This window comes from Protomyctophum parallelum, assembly GCF_964188405.1.
Source record: "Protomyctophum parallelum genome assembly, chromosome: 2".
Lineage (NCBI taxonomy): Eukaryota > Metazoa > Chordata > Actinopteri > Myctophiformes > Myctophidae > Protomyctophum > Protomyctophum parallelum.
In genome coordinates, this window is record NC_139699.1 from 47,539,476 (window position 1) to 47,561,748 (window position 22,273).

The window sequence follows — 22,273 nt, forward strand, 5'->3', positions numbered from 1 at the left end:
GGACACACCAAGTCACCATTGGTTTCTATACTAGAGGTCTTCACAGGTCCAATTGGACCGACCCGTACCCAAAAAGACCTGTAAAAACATCCTGAACCCAAACAGTACAGTATGTTGGAACCGTGCTTCGTAATTTCTTCCTTAGTGCACAGTAGCGCTACTTCGTTAACTAAAGTCACGTGACGCAAGGGTCCGGGCCGCAGGGTCGGATCCGACTCCCCCATGCTCAGCCCTAAGAGTAGAGAAAGGGAGACGTGACCGTTGCAAAGACCCCCTGTAGAGGGCGCCATGTCATCGTTCTGACTTCATCACTGACAAGCTGATGCTTTGATAGTGACACCAATGGGTGTAGGTAAACATGCTTAATTAGGCCTGACAAAAAAAAGAAAAAAAAAGTCTTCTAAATCCTGACCCCAAAAATGATATGTATTTGACCGCCGACCCCCGTCTGAAAATACCAGCAGAAGCAAAGATTTGAGTTAAAACGTTCGCTGTGAAAGAATATATATTCTATATATATTTATTATATTCTAAGATTTGCGCCACATTTTCACGATTTTTCAAAAATAGCAGATCTACAAGCTCATAGCGTGCCACCGAGTGGCGCGCTATGAGCTTGTAGATCTGCTATTTTTCAATAGCTAAATTATAACAATGTTTAAAACACCAAAAGGGGTTCCCGCCCAACAAAGATGGCGAAAGCAAACATTCTTTGTTCTGTACTGATTGTGTGTACCAAAATCTCCTGAAGGGGGGCGTATGTGTCACGTGGTAGCGGTTTACATTGAGCGACTATCCAATGTGCTTGTATACGTTATTTTTTTAAACTGACCTCACAATGGTGCAGACTTGCTCAGTAAATAAGTGCCACAGCAGGTCACGTCGAGGGAATGAGCGAGAAAACGGAATTAGATTTTCAGCTTTCCAGCATGGAGACAGCATCAAGGAACCCAGATTGACGAGTTTACAAAAAGACGTAGAATGGCTTGGATCCCGGCTGTACGGCGCACGGGCGCAGAGACATAACGTTCAACAAAGTATCTAAGCACAGCCGTGTTTGTTCACAACATTTTCCTTGTCCTTGTAATGTATTTGGGCCCGACGTTCTTTCTATCCATCCTGGTGTTGGTTCACTATGTTGTCGCCAAGAACGAGCTCAATATTTACAAAAACAGACCACCGTCACTCTGTTCTGAGTGATGTGGGCTAGAATTTAAAGCCCACGAGAGGGCCGTCCCTAGCTTTTCAGACGCCGCCCCCTCTCGGTGACGTACACGTTTTCACACGCTATACATACAATTGTATATGGTACAGAACACTGAAGTCCGTAAACCAGAAAACTGACCATATACACCGAGCCACGTAGTCGGAGTAATGGGATGTTGGAGTTACTAGAGTTACTATGCAATACCCGTTGTACCCGTGTCAGAGTACCCGTTTCACCTGTCCCTTTCATGCCCATATATGGAGATTTCTGTATGTTTGTCTCTGTGTCCCTTATATGGAGTTCCGTGTCACACATGCCCAAACATGTTGTGATGTCAGAACAGGCCGGCTCCATATATGGAGGTGCCCTGCCCAGAGCCCGGGCAGAGGGCCTTTTGTGGCGGTTCTGGACAACCGTGGGTCCGAATGACTCGACACCGGGCACTGCACTCCCTGTGGGGCTGTGGAACGCGCGCGTCAAATTTGAAGTCGGCGGGGCGGTTTTCGAGTTATGTGGATTACAGACATATACGACGTACACACACAGAGAGAGACTTGGTGCATTTATAGATGGGCAGTCCCCCCTCCCGAGCAAACAGATTATGAACATCGCCTGTGGAACTGGCGATTCTTTTCAACGCATGCGATGACCAAGCAATACTAACGCAGTCGTCTCATGACCCTTGACCCTTGGCTGCTCACCCATATTCTCCGGGTCAAGGGCTTCCTCCGAGCAACGCGACACACACAAATACGGAGCGGCGCGGAGACACGCGGCAAGTCAAAGACATACATATGCTGTAGATGGTGTTATGGGGGGAAGAGGGGGGTGGTGTTGGCTATATGAAAGTGATTCAGCCTCCTGCTCATGTGGTGCTGTACCATAATGCACATACATACACGCAGACACACAAACACGCACACACACACATCCCGTCATGGCACGTCAGTCATCAAGAGTTGTGACAAAAAAAGCACAACGTTAATAACCCCCCCCCCCCCCCCCCCCCCCCCCCATGTGTCCAGGGTGCGCGCAGGTGTGCGCATCTGTGCGCGAGAGTCTGAGGAGAGAGAGTTGTCAAAAAATAGAGCGAGAGAGAGATAAGAGTGGCAGCCCAGGAATGAAGAGAACCAGTGGAGGTGGATAGAAGGGAGCCGTCTTCCTGAGGAGGCTGCACGGCATGCTAGTTCTGCAGACAGTCCAGGTCTACTGAGCAGCACACGTACCCATTCTGACAAGACACAGAAAGAAAGGAGAGAGTCCTGCATCAGAGCCACAGTATGGAAGGAAGTCAGTCAGTCAGTCAGTCAGTCAGTCAGTCAGTCAGTCAGCCAGCCAGCCAGCCAGCCAGCCAGCCAGCCAGCCAGTCAGCCAGCCAGCCAGTCAGTCAGTCAGTCAGTCAGCCAGTCAGTCAGCCAGCCAGCCAGCCAGCCAGCCAGCCAGTCAGCCAGCCAGCCAGTCAGTCAGTCAGTCAGTCAGCCAGTCAGCCAGTCAGTCAGTCAGTCAGCCAGCCAGCCAGCCAGCCAGTCAGCCAGCCAGCCAGTCAGTCAGTCAGTCAGTCAGTCAGCCAGTCAGCCAGTCAGTCAGTCAGTCAGTCAGCCAGCCAGTCAGCCAGCCAGCCAGCCAGCCAGCCAGTCAGCACATTTAGCACATTTTTAATAAAGCACCTTTCAAAATAATGTTAAGTGCTGTACAGTGGACAACAAGGTAAAACAATGAAATTAAAATGAGGCAAGCAATAACACAACAAGAAGAAAAGCAAAACAATGACCTGCACAAATAGGCCAGGTAAAAAATGTCATAAGACAAAATGCTTTGCGGAATTGCAAGTGCAAAGGGCAGGCTGTTTCACAATATTGGAGAATTCGGTCCCCTTTAGTTACAACTAAGTTTAGTCGCAGGAATCTTCAGAAAGCCCTTATCCGAAGACCTGAGAGTTGTCACATTTGGCTTTACATGCAGTATAAGTCTGAGATATACTAGAGTGGGGCCTTATAGGTTATTAAAATAAAATGTTAATGGGCAAGCACCGGTGTGATATGTGACCCGCGGTTAGTGGTAGTAAGAATTGTGGTGGCTGTGTTGATGAATGGTGAATAGAGGAAGAGCATAGAGTCCATTACAGTAGACGAGAAGAGACAATGCGTGCGTGCGTGCGTGCGTGCGTGTGTGTGTGTGTGTGTGTGGCTGTTGGTAAGGTAAACAATACCCTGGCAGGGAGGACGAAGAATGAAAAGATAATAGACGTTATTGTCCCCAAGGAAATTTGTATGGATGGAAAATGCAAAATGACAACACACACACACACACACACACACACACACACACACACACACACACACACACACACACAAAGACCCACTGTACATTGCATGCACAAGACCAACTAACAAATTGCACACATTGTACCCGACTGTACAACACACGCTATGTTCAGCATAAGTGTACATAATGTGTATACTACAGATGCCCCCGTACAGTACCTTACACTGGCAGGTGGTGCATGGTGAGTTGGCCATGCGCCACGTATCTCCACTGAGGCGGGCGATGCCCGCGGCGTCCTGGCACGTCTGCCGGAGGTCATAGGAGAGGTTTTCCGCCTGGCAGGGGTCAGCGATGCAGCGTGGACAGCACTCGCCCTCCGCCACCGCCGTGTACTCACAGGTCAAGACTGGACACACCAGGGGCCAGCAGTCCACCTCTCCTTCCTGTGCACACACCAGAGGGAGGGAGACCCACTGAGATGGAGATGTGAAAGAAACCTTGTTTTATGGGGAAATACATTTCCCCATGGCGGCTAGTGGCTCAGGAGGTAGAGCAGGTCGTCCAATGACCCGTGGGTCGGCGGTTCGAATCCGAAGTGTCCTTGGGCACAAGACACTGAACCCCATCTTGCCTCCAGTGGTCGCCACCATTGGTGTGTGAATGTGGGAAGTGAGGACGCTGGTGTCGACTGTTCGCCGCTTCACCTCCCAATGTATGGATGAATGGACCATTGTAAGCGCTTTGAGTAAGCATGTAGTGCATAGAAAAGTGCTATAAAAATGCAATCCATTATTATATTATTTTCATCTTCACCTAGTTCATCGCTACTCAATGGTGTTTGGGGGGAGGTGTTAAGAGAAAGATAGACAGACAGACAGACAGACAGACAGACACTGCTACAATTAGATGTGTTAAGCTCACATGCTAAAGCGGTGCATTGCTACAGCAAGCACCATCTCTACACCATCTCAGCAAGCACCATCTCACATTTATGTCCACATGTGTCCAGTGTCTGTGAATTATGGTCATCACTTCCTGTTGTCAGTCATTCAAGTGATATGTGGCAGTCAATAACAATGACCGACACACAACCTGCCAGAAATCAAAAAGGGTCACATTAGACTGCCTACCACACAGCTGTGTGGAGCAGGGAGATCTAGTAGGTTAAGTAAGCAGACTAATGTGACCCTTTCTGACTTCTGCCAGGTTGTGTTCCCACATTTTTTAGTGGTGCCTTACAGAGCTCTGTGTGTGTGTGTGGGTGGGTGGGTGGGTGGCTGGCTGGGTGGGTGCATTTGAGCACAAAAACAGCACAGTTGTTTATCACCACCTGTGCGCAACCCAACACACACACAAACACGCACATATCAGACGGTTTACTGCCACCTGCTGGACGCAAAGCCAACCTCAGACTGCCCGAGGGCTGCGGGGGCGATTTAGAGGGTGCACACACAGCACTGGAACGGATGTTGTGGGCGTCCATCTTTATGCTAATAATAATAAATAGCGTCAATGCTAGCGAGCTAAACTATAGCCATCCTTGCTCTAGAAAGCGCCAATGTTCCCATCTAGACCAGGGGGGCAGTCAGACAGATATTTTGTGAAGCCTGAAACTCCTGAAAGTTCATATAATGGCCTGTTGTGGCGCTGTCACTGGACCCAAAAAAACCCATAGCCCCATAGAAGTCCATGTATTTGGGCCCAACTTCACCTAGACTGTATTACCTTAATAAACATGGTCATGAATACTTTCTGCTTCCAGTCACTAGTTTAAAGTCTCATTTCTAATGTCATAATATTCTTTTTGGAAAATTATGGTACCATTTATAAAATAAATGACCATAAAGTCGCGTATGTTCTGAGGGGCGTGGCTACCGTTACAGTCTATGATCGGGAGTCCCCTCCCACTCGAGTCAAAATAAAAACCAACGAAGAAGAAGGGGGGAAGTCCCGCCTCGTTGTCTGGGCCCAAACGGAGCCAGCCAATGGCCAGCTGGGCCCAAACGGATCTAGAAAGATGGCGACTTACAGTGCAGGAATAACAGGCTTCATTTTACGTCCATGTTAGACCCGGGGAACGCTTTGTCTATGATCTAGACCACCGGATAATCAGCAAAGACCTCCGAACTAAGGTTGGGCGATATGCCAATTTTTTTCAACCGCCCATCATCTGACAAATATTCGCCGATTAACGATGTATTCGTGTCATAAAAGTAAAGTGAGAACAGCTCACTGCAGGTCGCAAAAAAGCCAGATCTACAAGCTCTCAAGGCGCCGCGTCCTGCCTGTTTTTGCAGCTCCGTTCGCTAGGCGTTGAGAGCTTGTAGATCAGTCTGTCAGTGCAGACTGCAGCGCAGCTGCGCAGCCAGGGTAACTTGCTCCCTTGCCTCCCCGCACCGGTCAGTCGGAGGCTCGGAGCGGAGCCCACAAGCTGCTGCGGCCAGGCTGCTGCTGATCTACAAGCTCTCAAGGCATCGCGTCCTGCCTGTTTTTGCAGTGCCGTTCGCTACGCGCTGAGAGCTTGTAGATCTGTCTATTTTTGCAGCGCTGGTGTCGGTGTTCGTTCACGTTGTCAATAAAAATAACTTAGATTACAGGCGGATATGAAGTTCAATCAGTGGGTTGCAGCACCAGTAGGGGCTACACGCTAAGCTAATGCTAAGCTAAGCGCTATTATGATCCCCGAGCCTATACACTAACACTAGTAGACTGTAGACAGTTTTTTTATTTCCCCCCCCGACTTCACGGGTGAGGCATTGGGATTGTGATGAGACACGAGACAGCAGTGTGCATTCTGTTGTGACTGTATATTATTAAACTGCATGGGTCTGGACTCCGGAGCTTAAACAACATGTAGGCTACAGCCTTCCTCAGCTCCCAGGCTCCCAGCCTTTACTTTGGCTGGCGGCTGCCGTAAGTGCCGTGCCCCGGTGCCCGATGCTGCTGAGTGCGGGGACTGTGGGAGCATACATTATAACGGAGGAGGTGATTTCCACCCGGCCGCTGTTACTACTTTGCTGGGCCAAATTGATTCACATGTTGCTCACACTTTACATGTTAATTGGGCTAAATCGTCCCGAGAAATCGCCTAATAAAAATATTCGGCGATTGGATTCGTATATTCGCGATTGACGATGTATTCGTATCGTCACCCAACCCTACTCCGAACATCGCGCGTTTTATCCAAACCATGGAGAGCTCTGTAGATTAGGAGTTATTCAGCTTTTAGTCAGCCTGTATAAAGGGAGGTGGACGGGACTGCTGTTGCGCAACCCGGTCTAGGATCGCGAAAGAAGGAAAGGCAGAGCCAAAATAATAATGAAAAAATTGAAATCAGCGATCCGGTTTGATATCAATAATAAAGCTTATCTGACGGAGCATTCCGCCAGGAGCGGAAGGTAATTACATTCATTATGGCGGAGCGTTACGTCACAAGCAGTAAGTCTGTTAACTGTATATATGGTGATTTCGGGTGTGCCAGTACAGTACAGTACAGTACAGTACAGTACAGTACAGTACAGTACAGTACAGTACAGTACAGTACAGTACAGTACAGGGACCCCCACACGGTAACTGTCATTTCTCAACCGTTTCGGACACGGGGTGGCTCCTGTGGGTCTGGAACTACCCCCCACTACTACCCCCCACCCCCACACGGAGTTGCACCACTCACTTCACACGGGTGTGATTATTTTTATTGATTTGATCGCTTAAATTCATTGAATGTTGGAAAACAGGAAGTGATGCCCAGATTGACACACCCCCTTTTAATGAAATGAATCTCACCCAGACATTTGTCCCTCTGGCATAACTTGGAAAGCGTTCAACTGTTCGGTCTCAAACTCAGCTTGTGTCCCAGAGGTGTGCGGAGCCGAATGCATCTGTCTGCCCCACAGGACTGAGAAAGACGAAAAGTGTGTTCGGGAGATTGTATGCATACTGTAGGCTTTCCTGTTTGGCTAACCCGACCCGTCGACTTAACTGATTGGCCTAATCCTATAGTGCCTGGAGGAGCGGATGCATGGCTGGCTCATCGCCTGGTTGTGACATGCACACTGTATACACAGACAGCCTAAGAGATTTTCAGTGGCTCATTACATGCAACGCAAATATTTGATTTATCTCAATGATGCCTCTCCAAAATGCATCATCCTAGTTTGTTCTAGATATCATGTGCCTGGTTTGCAGAATCTTCTGTTGAGCCTGGAAGCTTATTCGACAGTCATGCCAAATTGACAAGATGAGAATCATGTCTGTGGGCCACAGTTCTGCCTTCTGAACACAATCTCTTTAACAAAGCAAAACATTCTGTTCCTCTTCTACAAATCTCTCCTTGCCCTGCAAAGCATACATATTTAACTGCTTTTAAGGCATCTCTGATTTCATATTCCTGTCTCTCTCTCTCTCTCTCTCTCTCTCTCTCTCTCTCTCTCTCTCTCTCTCTCTCTCTCTCTCTCTCTCTCTCTCTCTCTCTCTCTCTCTCTCTCTCTCTCTCTCTCTCTCTCTCTCTCTCTCTCTCTCTCTCTCTCTCTCTCGCCGACTGTGAAAAGAGGGCATGCTGTTTTTGCTGTTTTGCCAATTGGTACCCAGATTGTTTTAGCGCAAACACGAGCACAAGCTAGGCACTACTGGGTGCCATTTATGCTCTGAATTAGTCTCGGGTGTGAATTTAGGCATTACATTAAGGCCCATTTGGCATCCTAATCCAGCCTGAATCAGATATCCAGATTGGAATCCGATTTGTTTTATGAAGTCTGAACGCAAACTAGTCACATGGAATCAGATTTGCCAAATCCGACCTGAGACATATTCAGAGGTGGTTTCAAATCTGACTGCAGTCTAAATGGGGCCTAATTAAAGTGCCTATTCCCATTCCCTAGCTTTAAGAGAAGGTGCACTTCAGCAAGGCACACTTGGTAAATAACAAATGAGGAGAAGCAAACTATTTTCTGCTGTGGGAAAGTTAAAGTGGAGGACCAACTAGCAGTAAACATGATCTAGACATGTGACTAGACATGTGACTTTTGATACAGACAGTCACTGAACTAACTGTTCAGGAGAGGAGAAAAACAGTGTTTTTTAATTTTTATCAAAATGAGTAAATAGCACAGGCAGACTCTGAAATAAATGTCAGCTGAAATCGTAAAACATGTAGGTAGGTGTAATGTTAGAGACCACAGAAGTGAACCTTTCAAGCCTGTTTTCTCAACTCGCTGTTTTCTGCAAGACATAACTCTATAAATCTCCAAAACTGGTGGGTCAAACTGAACAACCAATATGTCAATTGAAGCTATGATTCCCTGCTTTCACATGACATGACAAACGGGAAAAAAATCAATGACCTAATAGCCTCAGTCAGAAGTGTCAGGTCAGAATACGGTAACGGGTGGTACAGACACCACGCTGCTTGGTCAGAATACGGTAACGGGTGGTACAGACACCACGCTGCTGCTTGGTCAGAATACGGTAACGGGTGGTACAGACGTCACGCTGCTTGGTCAGAATACGGTAACGGGTGGAACAGACGCCATGCTGCTTGGTCAGAACACGGTAGCGGGTGGAACAGACGTCACGCTGCTTTGTCAGAATACGGTAACGGGTTGGAACAGACGCCACGCTGCTTGGTCCGAACACGGTAACGGGTGGAACAGACGCCACGCTGCTTGGTCAGAATACAGTAATTACAGAAGGCACAATGTTCAATAGACAACTGACTGATATCTTAACACATCCATGCACTTAATATTCACATGCTTATCCTTTTTAGATTTAGATAAAAAATAAAAAAGCATGACAGAGATGCAGCGGTAATGTGCACTCACTGCACTGCACACTGGGAGCACCATGTTGGCAGTATCATAATGATGTAGCTGTATAGACTGACAGAGAATGCCAGGATTCTATGGTTGCACAACGTTGTTACTGTACACGATAAGAGGTATGTGAACATATATAATCGTTTTTCCCTCCCTCTCTCTCTTCTCACCACTCATCTTTCTTCTAATCATCTAATCTAATCATGTGTCTTCTTTGGAGACACATGATATCATCATATATTGATGATATAAGTGTCCCTGTATTTGTGGAATGGTGCGCTCAAAGGCGTTGTGCCAATATCTCCAGAGTACTGCAGCCTTATGAAGCAGCATTGGAGATCTTACAACTGTTTTTATGGGACTTTATTACCAACCCTTGAAGTGAATAAGTGAGGACAAGCACACTTCCCTCTCATGGATGACAGCTGGCCTTCCAGATGTCATTGTAAAGGTAAGCCTATTCCTAAACGTCTTATAATGTCAGCAAATTTATTTGGGCAGATTTGATTAAGTGCGTTTAAACATTCAACACTGCACAGATACACGTTTGCCCAAATGCCCAGGCACGTGCACAAATGGACATCAAAGGGGGCTTGCTTTGAGCCCCTGCCCTTTTAGCTTTTAACTCATCGATTGCGCAAAACGCTCTAAAGCGTTTTATTAATCTCGAGCGCCGTCTGCGCATCACGCTCTAAAGCGTTTTATTGGTGTTTTTACTGTATACTGTACATCAACTTCTCTGACGCCCGGACAACACATAATGTAACTCTGATCATCTCCAGAAAGATCCGCTGTGAGATCCGGGAGTTTAAAGCCCCCCACCTCCTGAAAAGAGGCCTGGTCTAACCACATTCCAGGCATGCCGTATCCATTACGACGTACTGGGGAGGCGGCATCGCCGTCCTGCACACGGCATAGACCAACGCAGATCAGGGGATCTAAAATGGAGCTACCCATTTTCTAGTGTGTGTGAAATTTGTGAATACACTCGATTACCCTTCCCCTCCTGTTTCTACATGGTTTCTCCCGAGGCATCTCTCCATCGCATTACAGTTTCTTCCCCCCCCCCCCCACTCATTCACACAGATCCACTCGACACAGCCCTCTCTAATTCTTTCCAACGACAACTCACCGGTCTGCCGCCTCATTCTCGGAAATATAAACCCGTATATAAACCAAGAATAATCTCCAACGGTCGATCGCCATTTCACGCACACGGACAGGTATACGCGAAACGAATGACGTATTCTCGAAGGACCGCCATAGGAGAAGCAGTATACATCTGACCAACTGTCTTTTTTTCGCCGTCGCGTCAGCCATGTTTGGACAAAGAAGCAGTATACTAGGCTAGCAGATATCACACCGTGGAACCCCCCCCACACTGCGAGTTGCGATCGATCGTTTTGCAGTTTGCAATGCTACTCTCATTCTCGGAAAAAAGATTCTCGGCAGTTGATCACCATAATCGCCATAGCGCCTTCGCCAGCCAATTGCAGTGATAAGGCGTCTGGGACGTAATCGACCCGTTTGTAATGGATAACTAATACAATCCTAAGCTGCGGAAGCCATCGTGTTGTCTGTCATTTTGTCGAAATCACAGCCAGCCGGGCTACGCTTATCGCTCCTGTGGTTCATGTCCAGACATGTCGTGGAACCCCCCCCCCACTGCGAGTTGAGTCGCTCCTGTGGTTCATGTCCAGACATGTCAACCTCTCAAGTCACTGTTATGCTATCAAACGATCTGTTGATTTTGTTTACTGAGACAATGATCACATATGTGCATAGAATCATCATCATCATGACGTTATCATGACAGGCAGATATAAACATAAATAAATTATCATATACATACTACACACTGAATGAAAGCCCTAAATGTCTAATTTTAGGAGGAAAACAAATAAAATACACATATCCCATATACTGTTTGTCAATACTAGACTATTGAATCCATTTATAAAATTCTCTTTTTCAGAGAGAACTTTAGCCCATTCTGACCTGAGATCAGATTCATACGAGGTTTCCACTGGACACACACTGGTCTGATTAGAGAAAGCATGGACCTATAGAACTATTATTCACAAAATAAGGCATATAGCGACATGTACATACTATATACCGTATGAAACAGAAGACTCTCTGCTTTCATAAGAAAAAAACTAATACTGTAATAATAATAAAAATCACACCCATGTGAAGTGAGCAGTGCAATGTTGTGAAGTGAGCAGTGCAACATTGCACTGCTCACTTCACAGGGGTGTGATTTTCATTATTATTACAGTAGAAGTATTTTTCTTATGAAAGCAGAGAGTCTTCTGTTTCATACGGTATATAGTATGTATAGGCCTTATTTTGTGAATATTTAGTTGTCAGTTCCTTGTCTTGTCTAAAATACTCTGAGGATTTCAGAAAATGCATGGACCTGAAGAACCATTATTCACAAAATAAGGCCTATAGCGACATGTACATACTATATACCGTATGAAACAGAAGACTCTCTGCTTTCATAAGAAAAATACTTCTACTGTAATAATAATAAAAATCACACCCATGTGAAGTGAGCAGTGCAATGTTGTGCAACATTGCACTGCTCACTTCACAGGGGTGTGATTTGTATTATTATTACAGTAGAAGTATTTTTCTTATGAAAGCAGAGAGTCTTCTGTTTCATACGGTATATAGTATGTACATGTCGCTATAGGCCTTATTTTGTGAATAATGGTTCTTCAGGTCCATGCATTTTCTGAAATCCTCTCTGGTGGGCGCAAGCTGCATTCAACAGCCAATTACTGACAAACTATACATGGGACCATGTGTATTTGTTTTCCTCCTAAAAGTAGACATTCAGGGCTTTCATTCAGTGTGTAGTATGTATATGATATTATTTGTGTTCATTTTTATATCTGTCTGTCAATGTCTGTCAACTTCAACCTTCCATATCTCTGCTGTTTTTTCAAAAGAGCAGCGTGCAGTGAAAAGCAGGTTTTAGAAAAAGGTCAATATCTCCAGAATGGAAGATGGTAGAATCATTTTTTTTTTTTAAATTGAAGTGGACTAGTTTGGCTTCCTTTTGATTTATGCAATGTGCGATGTGCTATAAGAGGCCCCTCGCTGTGGGCCCCTAAAAAGTTAAAAAGTCCAATGTTAATCGCTTAGCAGAAGCAATCCTGAGTAGAATTTCAAAAGTTAGCAATCAATGTGTTAAAAGTGCCCTCTCCAGACCATGAATGCAGCATTTACTATAGTGAAAGAAATGCAAATGCTCCTTTTTCCATGCCAACAGTCAGGAGAATTGCCTCTTTCCGAACTCTCCTGAACTTGAACACAACATTTGCATTGCACTGCAGTGCGATGCGTTGAGATTTTGTGGATCAGCTATTTTCGAGGGCCAAAAGTGCCCTTTTAGGGAATTTCAGCCCCTGCCCCTCTAACATTCTCTGCACGTCCCTGCAAATTCTCTAAAACACGCACACATGCATGCGCGCGCACTTACACGTTGGTCATTATACAGTAGATGAAGTTGGATGAGCCTAGGAGAATAAACATTAAAGAAAATATGTAATTTGGGTTAATTTATTGGCATAGCAAATGAAAACAGAAAGAGGTATTAATGCTGAAGGAGAGATTAAGGAAAGCAAAGCTGTGAGGCATGCTTCATTATCCACCTCCTCAGCAATGTCTGCTGTTGACCACCAACAGTGTTAAAACTGTTGGGAACTGGAAAGTTTTGGACAGTTGCACACAAATACCAGAAATGACACACACACTGTTACGGACCACGGTCCTTTTGATTATTTGTTATTTGTTTAAGTATAATTATTATTTATGGTGACTATTAAATTAGGATAATAATTATAAGTTTGGTATTTGTTATGATGTTTTATGGCATGTGACAAGTTGTCTTTCTTTTACTACAGTACTCAAGTGAATTGACAGACATGGCTCTGAGTGACAGGTCCCTGCTTGGACCTGCCCCCTCTGTTCCTTATTGGTTCTCCCTGACAACACCAGTTTGGGCTGGGCACTCTTCCTGTCTCTGTATAAAGGCTCAGTTGAACTTTTGCTCTGGAGGGGACGACAGCATTCAGCAGCAGAGAATCGATCCCTCTTGTCCTCTCTTGTGCCTGCCTTATTATTTTGTTTGTTTTGTTTCTGGTTCATTATGCCGTAAGTTATGATTTGTTTTGTTTAGCCCAGTTTTGTTTGAAGTAATCTTTAAGTTGCCTGTGAGTCTGTAAACTATTATTTATCCTTGTTAAATAAGAAGCCCGGTTCCTACCTCCACCATGTAGGGGTGCCAGGTCTTTTCTTTTGTTAACTTATTGTAATTTTGGTTAGTTAGGGTAGTTAGAATTGTAATTTTGTTTAACATTCTGTTAGGGCCTTTAGGTAGGGGTAAACTTTTGATTTCTAGTTAGATTCGTTTTGTTAGAATAGCACCTGCACTCTGAAGCTAGAAATGTGGGAAGTTGTGAACCAAAAATGTAATGTTATCTCTGCTTTTGAACAAAAAGAACGACCACCAATAAATTGAAGTTCTTTTTCACCCTGTCTCCTCTCAAATTGTGTCATGTCCCTTCACCCTAGACGAAGGTCCATAACACACACACACTAATGCCCTACTAGTAGTACAGTGCAAAACACGACTGCTCTATTTTGAGAGTTTTAAACAAGGAACATATATGTTTATCACAATATCTGCTCCAGACAGTCAGTAATGGCAAAAGCCATTACTCTCCGGCTTCAATGGCAAATGGAACTCCATGTTCCTAAATGGCTAATTGTAATCCCACAACATCAAGCCCAACAATCTGGAGGCAGCTGCACCCCTGCTGCAGTGTTGATTTCGTCGACTAAAACTAAGACGAAAAATGTTTGTCGACTACCTTTTTCCACTGACGAAAACTCAATGGAAACTAAATAAAAACTAAGCTATATGATGACTAAAACTAAGACTAAATATACTGACAATTTTGTCAACAAATAAAAACTAGACTAAAATGTTATAGGAAGGGACAAGATATCCAATATAAGTCATTTTACAATTAGTTGCATGCTGAAAATAGCCGATCTACAAGCCCACAACGCGTCGCGTTGTGGGCTTGTAGATCGGCTATTTTCAGTTATTTTCAGTCATTACGACGGCATCAATGCCTGCCAAAATACATTGTGTTCGACTAAATCAACTGTAGATTTAGTCGACTAAAATCTTATGATATTTAGTCGACTACAACTAGACTAACACTAAGACATTCCAGGTGACTAAAATGTGGCCAAAACTAAATTAAAACTATTCAAGAGACTATGACTAAAACTAAAATCAGAATTTGCTGCCAAAAACAACACTGGGGGGAATGGGCCCACACCTCCAGGCTGATCCAGGCCTCAGATGTCCTAACTGTGGCAGTGTGGCACCATAGTGGTTCCAGAATCTGGCTTCATAGTCACCAGCAAAGATAACCACTGACCAACCCATCACAGCACAGGGAAGCGGAGGAGTGTCTGTGCGTGTGTGTGCGTGCGTGCGTGCATGCGGTCAGTTCAGTCGGTTCATCACTTTGGCCCCCAAACAACATATCTCGAAAACTATACTGGATGGCCATGAAACTGTCTGCATTCATTCCATACTTCCTGAAAATATATCTGTAATGTTTCTGTTCTGGCTGTCACTCTATAGTGTCTGGCAGAAAGAATTGAATGTCCACACGATGACAATATAGCTGAAGGTTCTCTTGTTTACTTCCACACTTTGTTTACTTCCAGCCCGTTGCTCTGCAGGTACAGGGGGGCTACTTGTGATGTGCTCAAAATCCCATGTATTCGCAAAGTTCTTGAACTTTTGCGAGCTATAGCACGGCCCATTGTCGCTGAGCAATTTCTGACAAATCCCGAACCTGGAAAACATGGACTTGAGTTTCTGGATCACAGCGGTGGATGTGAGGCTAGTGACTTTCTCTACCTCGAAATACCTACTTACTCTGCGGCGCGGCCATGTCCTTGATCGGCGAAACCTTATCGGGGTCAGGTCTAACACTGTCTCGTGTCAGTGTGTGTCCAAAGTATTTCACCTCTGTCACACACAGATGGTGCTCTTGTCCTTGTTCAGCTTTATTCCTCTGTCTGGTTCTCTCTAGCATGGCACGCAGGCTGGCATCGTGCTCCTCTTTCGTGCGGCCATACACAATGATGTCATCGACAATGGCGGCGACGCCCGGGAGTCCCTCGTAGGCCTCATCCACTCGTCTCTGAAACTCATCTTGTGCAGATTATGATTCCGAATGGGAGTCTATTGAACCTATATCTGCCATAGATGGTGTTGAACGTGGTGAGAACGGATGACAAATGGGTGAGTTGTATTGTCCAGTACCCAGACCTGGTGTCTGGCACACTGAAATACTGTGCACCCGCTAATTTTGGGGTAATGTCATCTAGAGTAGGGAGCGGGTAGTAGGGTCTCTGGATGGCTTTGTTCAGGGGGCGGGGATCTAGACAAATCCTTAAGCTTTACCTGTTTTGGGCTTTTCTACAACTACCATTGCATTAACCCAGTCTGTTGGCTCAGTGACCTTCTGGATTATGTCCATTTTCTCCATTTAATCCAGCTCATCTTTGAGCCGACTGCGTAGGGCGTATGGTATGCGGCAAGTTGGGCACACCACTGGTGTTGTGTCAGGTTTGAGGTGAATGGTGCACTCACCGGGAAACAGTCCAATGCCTTCAAACACATCTGCATATTGATCCATGATGTCCATGTGTGGTTTGGGCTGTGCATCGACCGTAATGGATTATTTTGACCAAATTCAGGTCTAGACATGCTCTCATGCCCAACACAGGTGGAGCGTTGGCATCAATTATATCAAAGTCAAGCATGACTGTCTTCTCTTTATATCTGCATGTTAGCCTGCAGGCCCCTTTTACAGTAAGCACATGCCCGCCATAGCCTGAGAGCTTGCTGGCTTAATACTACATTTCCAAATAGCTCATGGAATGTGTTGGCTGGTATTACATTAGTCTGGGCACCTCAATTTTGAATTTTAGCTTGTGCCTCCTGTTTTCCAATTTGTAATTCGGCAAAGGCTTGTTCTTTGTCTGTGTTTGCGTGCCGTTTTGTTATAGTGTCACTTTGCTGCTCACCAGTGTCAGATGTAGCATGCATCCTCTTTGCCTGTGGCTTGATCTGACGTCGCTGTGGTGCTGACCTGCACGTCCTGGCAAAGTGGTTGAATTTGCAGTTGTTGCAGTTGTTACATTGACGTCCCTTAGCTGGACATTCCTCAGCACGGCTGTGCTCTCTCCCGCATGCTCCACCGTCCTCCTGCATCACGTCAGCCTTAATGAATTGCATTTTTACAGCGCTTTTCTAAGTGCTCAAAGAGCTTTACAATGGTTCATTCATTCATACATTGGGAGGTGAAGCTGCGAACAGTCGACGCCAGCGTCCTCACTTCCAACATTCACACACCAATGGTGGCGAGCTCACTCCAACCGACTCACTGGAGGCGATGTAGGGTTCAGTGTCTTGCCCAAGGACACTTCGAGATGTGGACAGGAGGAGCCTTGCTTTTGCCATTGTTTTTAGTCGTTGCTGTGAAACTTCATGTGATCTTGCAATGTCAATCGTCTTCTCCTGCAGCGTTAAATCTGGACCGTAGCATAGTAGCTTTTCCCTCACACTTGCGGAGTTAGTGGCAAACACGATTCTGTCTCAGACCATTTCGTCACTTTTGTCATAATTACAGTCCTTCACTAGCAGCTTAAGCTCAGTTACAAACTGATCAAAGTTCTCACTGTCGCCTTGCATCCTTTCGTGGAACTTATGACATGCAAAAATGGGGTTAGCTTTGGGTATAACATAGGCTTCAAAACCGTCATAGCACGTCAGAGTCCACGTATTGAAGACGTCTCTGCCCTTCTCTCCTATCCACAGGAGTACTGTAGGTAGCTGCATTTCGCCTCCTCTGCTTTTGCAGACAAAGGTCCCGAAAACATTAACTCCACATGCTGGCGAAACTTTCTCCATGCATCGGGTAGATTGGAAGAGTCTCAGTCCATTCTCGGCATTGGAACGCCTGAACTTTCCATTCCATTCTCTTCTCCTTTTTTTCCGGTCGAGAAAAAAACAAGCTTAAAAGTTTGACACCATGTAATGTTCTGGCTGTCACTCTTAGTGTCTGGCAGAAAGAATTGAATGTCCACACGATGACAATATAGCTGAAGGTTCTCTTGTTTACTTCCACACTTTGGGTTGCATACATAAAACTGGCGGGCATCTGACGTCATTAACTCCTTGAGTGCTATACTGCCGGGAATCCACAAGATGGAGCTCAAATCAAGCGCCGAACATCGCATCTTTTGCAGATTATGAGCCATAATGCATATAGATACGACTTGTGCGCATGCACGGGTGTGCACACAGGATTTTGGGCCGTTTTTACGTGAAAATAGGTCGGAGCTAGCAAAAAAATTTGCAACATGCTAGCGTGGTGCTAATCAAGTGGGGATTAACATGGATTAAACAAAATCTGTCTTTACGGCTCTGGCACCGCGGACAAAGTAAGGACAAGCTCGTCTTAACATCTGTGGCACTTATCCTGCTTTAACATGAGTCTGGGCTAAACCAACATATGGGTGAAACCATTATTCCAGGATACCACAATATCCTAACTATTTGAGTTTTTTGATTGATTGAAATATTTATTAACAGTTTGCAGAATTACAGTACATTTCAAGCACAAACTCAATACAAAGACTGTTAACTGTGAGTGGACGACCCAATTAAGCATTACACTTGTTTACAACAGGGTCCACATTCATAAAAAACATTTAGAGACATACAAATAGACACTTCTATGTAGCTAAAGAACAGAACAGGAATTCATCATATAGGAAGCAAAAAGGGAAAAGATACATATACAGTGAGGGGAAATGGGGGGGGGGGGGGGTTCAGATTTTACAGAGGCTAGTTTTGAATTGCAGCCATCCGTAGGTGCCCTTTGAGAGCGGTCTTGAAGGAGTCAAGGGATTCACATGGCTTAATGACTGTTGGTAGGGCGGTCCACATTTTGGTGGCATAGGAGCGAAAATAATTTAGTCCCTTGTTTGTGCCGAATCTGGGTTGTACATGGTTTGTTGCACTCCCTCTGGTGTTGTGGGTGTGGACTTCGTTTACATTAAGGAGGAAGTATTTAGACACGTACATGGGTGTGTACATGGTGTTGACCCCATAACCTGAATTCTCACCATGCTTATAGGCCAGAATATCAACTTCTCACAGAAGATATAATCATAATCTAACGCTTCTCCCCCAGACACCATGACCAGCCCCTGAGGCTGATTTATAGTTGGAAGAAGCAGCACAGACTAATTAGGCTTTTAAACCCAGGGATAGGGAGATGAATGATGCATGAGATGCGTGATGAAGAGATGCAGAGATGCAGAGATGCATGCGTCAGGATGCTGCTGGACAAAATCGCTCAATAAACCGATTACATCCTGCCCACAGAATGCACAAAAAAAAAGGCTGTGAAGAAGACCCCGCGATTTGCATTTGGCATTTTGTGAAACAGAAGTAGTAATTGGCCCTTTTCGAGCCAGAGTCGCGGCCGTGATCTAGCAATAAAAAAACACTAATATGCCAAATCAGGAGGTCGGATTAATGTTTTATTAAATTGTGGTTTTGGAGAAGAGACACGCATGCAGGATGTTTGGCATAGTCCCCCCCCCCCCCACCCCACACTTTTATATTTCAACATGACACTACATAACGTCTGGGATAGAACTGGATCGGTTCAGTGTGTGTGTGTGTGTGTGTGTGTGTGTGTGTGTGTGTGTGTGTGTGTGTGTGCATGCGTGCGTGTGTGCGTGCGTGCGTGTACTGACCATGCAACGGCACTGCTGGCAGCCGTAGGTCCAGGATGCCCCGCTGCGGTAGAGAGTGCGTCCGTCCTGGTCCAGACACTGGCTGCTGGGCCTGCTGTCACAGCTGGGACAGCAGAGGAGGTCGGCGTCCGGCTCCTCTTGGCAGTCACAGTGTCTCCTCCTGCAGAACGTCTGTCCGTCCTGCCCCCGTTTTGACAAGGGTTATTGTTGCTGACCTTTTCTGACATTCCATAATATGTCGTCGATCTGACCTCATCGAATGCTGTACACTCAAGACACGCTCCATATATGGCCAGTACAGAATTCATTCCATATGTTGATCTGACCCCCCCCCCCCCCCCCATGCCAAAGCGCCAACGCTCGCCCAGCAGTCTGACATCACCCAGGCGGATGCATGCACGCATACTATTGTTGTGTTGTTGTTTTTTGTGCCATGATTTTTGTACTTTTTTTGTGTCTAAACTGAATGTGTCTAAACTGTCTATGGAGTTGACATTAGTCTTCCGTGTGTATTTTTGTTTTCTTCCTGAAATTTGAGTCAAAAGGCCCAATCAAAAATACACCATTTTTGTGTCATCATCACTATAACCACTCTCCTAACCTCCACCATTATCATACAACATGAGCCTTAAGTTCAGGTGGGTGGTGCTAAGGTGAAAACCTCTTCAAAGCCTTCCTGTGTTATTTATTACACAGAAAGAGGTGTGGATAAATTATATGGCTGACAAACGTCATGGGCCGCTACGCCCGAAGGTAAAACTCATACCATCATTCACGCGGCATGCGCACTAACCCACTCATTTCATACTGCATTAGCATTAGCCGACACATGGCTAGGAAACTTTTTAGTTCTCGTTTCAGTGCAGTCACTGTGGAGAGGCAAGGCCAGGACACCGGAGGAGGAGGAGGCTATAGAACCTCAATTTTGAGAATGACATTTATTATCGCTGTGAATGAAGCGTGAACATAATTTGAGCGTGGTTCTTATGGGCTCCGAATGCAAAAAATACGAGAGCAGTCACCACCGGGTCTGCTGGCTTTTCGCTGTGTCCTCATCCCTCTAACTCTCTACCCAGTGAAAACTTTACGGCATTTCACGCGACGTGCCCAGCACAGGCTACATAGGGCCCACTGAGGGACCAGAGGGTAATGGAGATGTAAAAGGCGTATATAAAATGGCTGTTACAAAATGTATGGGAGCCATAAAAATGATCCTGCATACCATTTAAGGGGTAATACACAGCCGATGTTTTATCGATGCCTATTGTCGCGCTACAGTAAGCACTACACCTCACGATACTAATACTGCTGATCTTTAATGGCCTTTGTCTTTACGGTTACGACCCTTCAGTCGCTGGAAATACTGCAGGTTCTACCAGGGTGGCTGAACAATTAAGGAAGTGTGTTGCGAGGGCAGAGATGAGAAAACTCATGTAGTCTAGGTGTTGGATTGAGTACGTACTATGGGGTGTAACGATATAGTAACTGCATCGAAAAATCTATTTTTATTTTCAAGAATCGAAGTATATCGAAATGAAAACGGCAACATTGACTTTGTATCGTATCGTATCGTTTTGCAATGCAAATAATCGCTTGTTTCAATACTATGTTTTAGTGCATGCTATTTAGTACTTTTAAGAAGAAAAAGGAAAAAGAGGGGGTTCAATTAGTTTAATATAATGTCTATGTATTTTCCCGAGAATCACTGTGTTTACTTATTTATATCCAAATTCATGGATTTTTCCTTAAAAAAAAACAGCACTATCCACATGTTTCACACAGATTAAATTTCTTTGCTAATACTGTATCGATTTCAAATCATTGAATCGTATCGTATCGCCATAATGAACCAATATCGTCCATGTATCGTATCGTCACCCATGTATCGTATCGCTGTTAAAATGTATCGTTACACCCCAGTACGTACATGTATTCTGTTGCTGAGTAGCAGGAGTAACTCTCCTCTCTTTTATATTTAGTAAGCCTCGGTTCCGAGAAGCCCACTTAGTCAGCTGGATATTTATCACACCGGGTGAGCCGTAGCTCTCCGAGACAATTTTGATCAATATCTTGTATTTCTCCAGCTGCGCTGTAAGGCCTACATTCCAATATACAATGAGCTATTAAGCTGCCACAGACAGATATGTGCCGAATGCTGCTGTTTCTGTTCTTAAACCCTAATTTGTAAATGCCACAGGCACTTATTTTTCTTGCTGTGCCTTGTTTTTCCTTGTTTTCAATGTATGTTATCTGTGATATATTCGTACTTGATTGAGCTTTAAACCCTTTTAAGTTGTTATTTTTTATAAATAGAAATGATACATTCCACGACAGCGTAAGGGGTTAGCTGCTAGGGTTAGGGTAATGCTGAAGAGAAATGTTCATATCATGTGCAGATGTGTGTGGAATGTATAAGATAGTATTTAAAAAGAAAAAAACATGATCAAGGAAGAGATGCTCTATGGAGGTGTCATTAATGAAACCTAATTTAGGATCTGCAAATAGCCTTTTATTTCTTGTTTGCTCTCTGTTCTGACAGGGTTCACAACACATTATTTCATGCATCAAATATGCATGTGTTAATTATGTACTGTCTGTATGTGTGATAGGTTTCGGTGTGTGAATGTGGCCGTGGACAGTAATAATATTCTAATGAAAATGGCTGCCAGCAGGGTCTGCTGCCACCATGCACAGATATGTCCAGTATCACACACTGCACCGCCACTCACTGCCACGGTCTGCCGCCACCCAGCACTAGGGCATTAAGCAACTAGTCGACTATTCAACTAGACGACTAGTAAATCCACTAGACAACCTTGTTGGTACTAGTTGACTAGTTGATAAGATTTTTTTTTTTTTTGATTTTGTAGGCCTCAGATTATAGTTATAGTCACCAGTTGTACACAGTTTTTAAATCTACAAATATTTATTTTCCAAAAAACAACAAGTCAACTAGTAAAAATGACTAGAAGTGAATGCCCTACCCTGCACAGAGTCCAGTAAGCACACACTGCACTACCACTCACCGCCCTGCATTGGGCACCAAGCCAGGGCACAGCAGCAACGTACTGTATCACTCTGTGGTGTGTGCGTGCATGCACAATTA

The 22,273-nt window shown here is 45.0% G+C and overlaps 1 protein-coding gene across 1 annotated transcript in view; it reads right to left on the minus strand.

The window, feature by feature from the left end:
• Nucleotides 1-2,390: 2,390 nt before the first annotated feature.
• The window catches only part of LOC310878927 (protein kinase C-binding protein NELL1-like), a gene marked incomplete at both ends in the record, with an annotated part of 351,954 nt that continues 332,071 nt past the window's right edge, over nt 2,391-22,273 (minus strand). The window contains 3 exons of the mRNA XM_083793343.1: nt 2,391-2,438; nt 3,691-3,915; nt 19,168-19,347. Of these exons, the coding sequence (XP_083649469.1) occupies nt 2,391-2,438; nt 3,691-3,915; nt 19,168-19,347 (453 nt within the window). The remainder of the gene's footprint in view (nt 2,439-3,690; nt 3,916-19,167; nt 19,348-22,273) is intronic.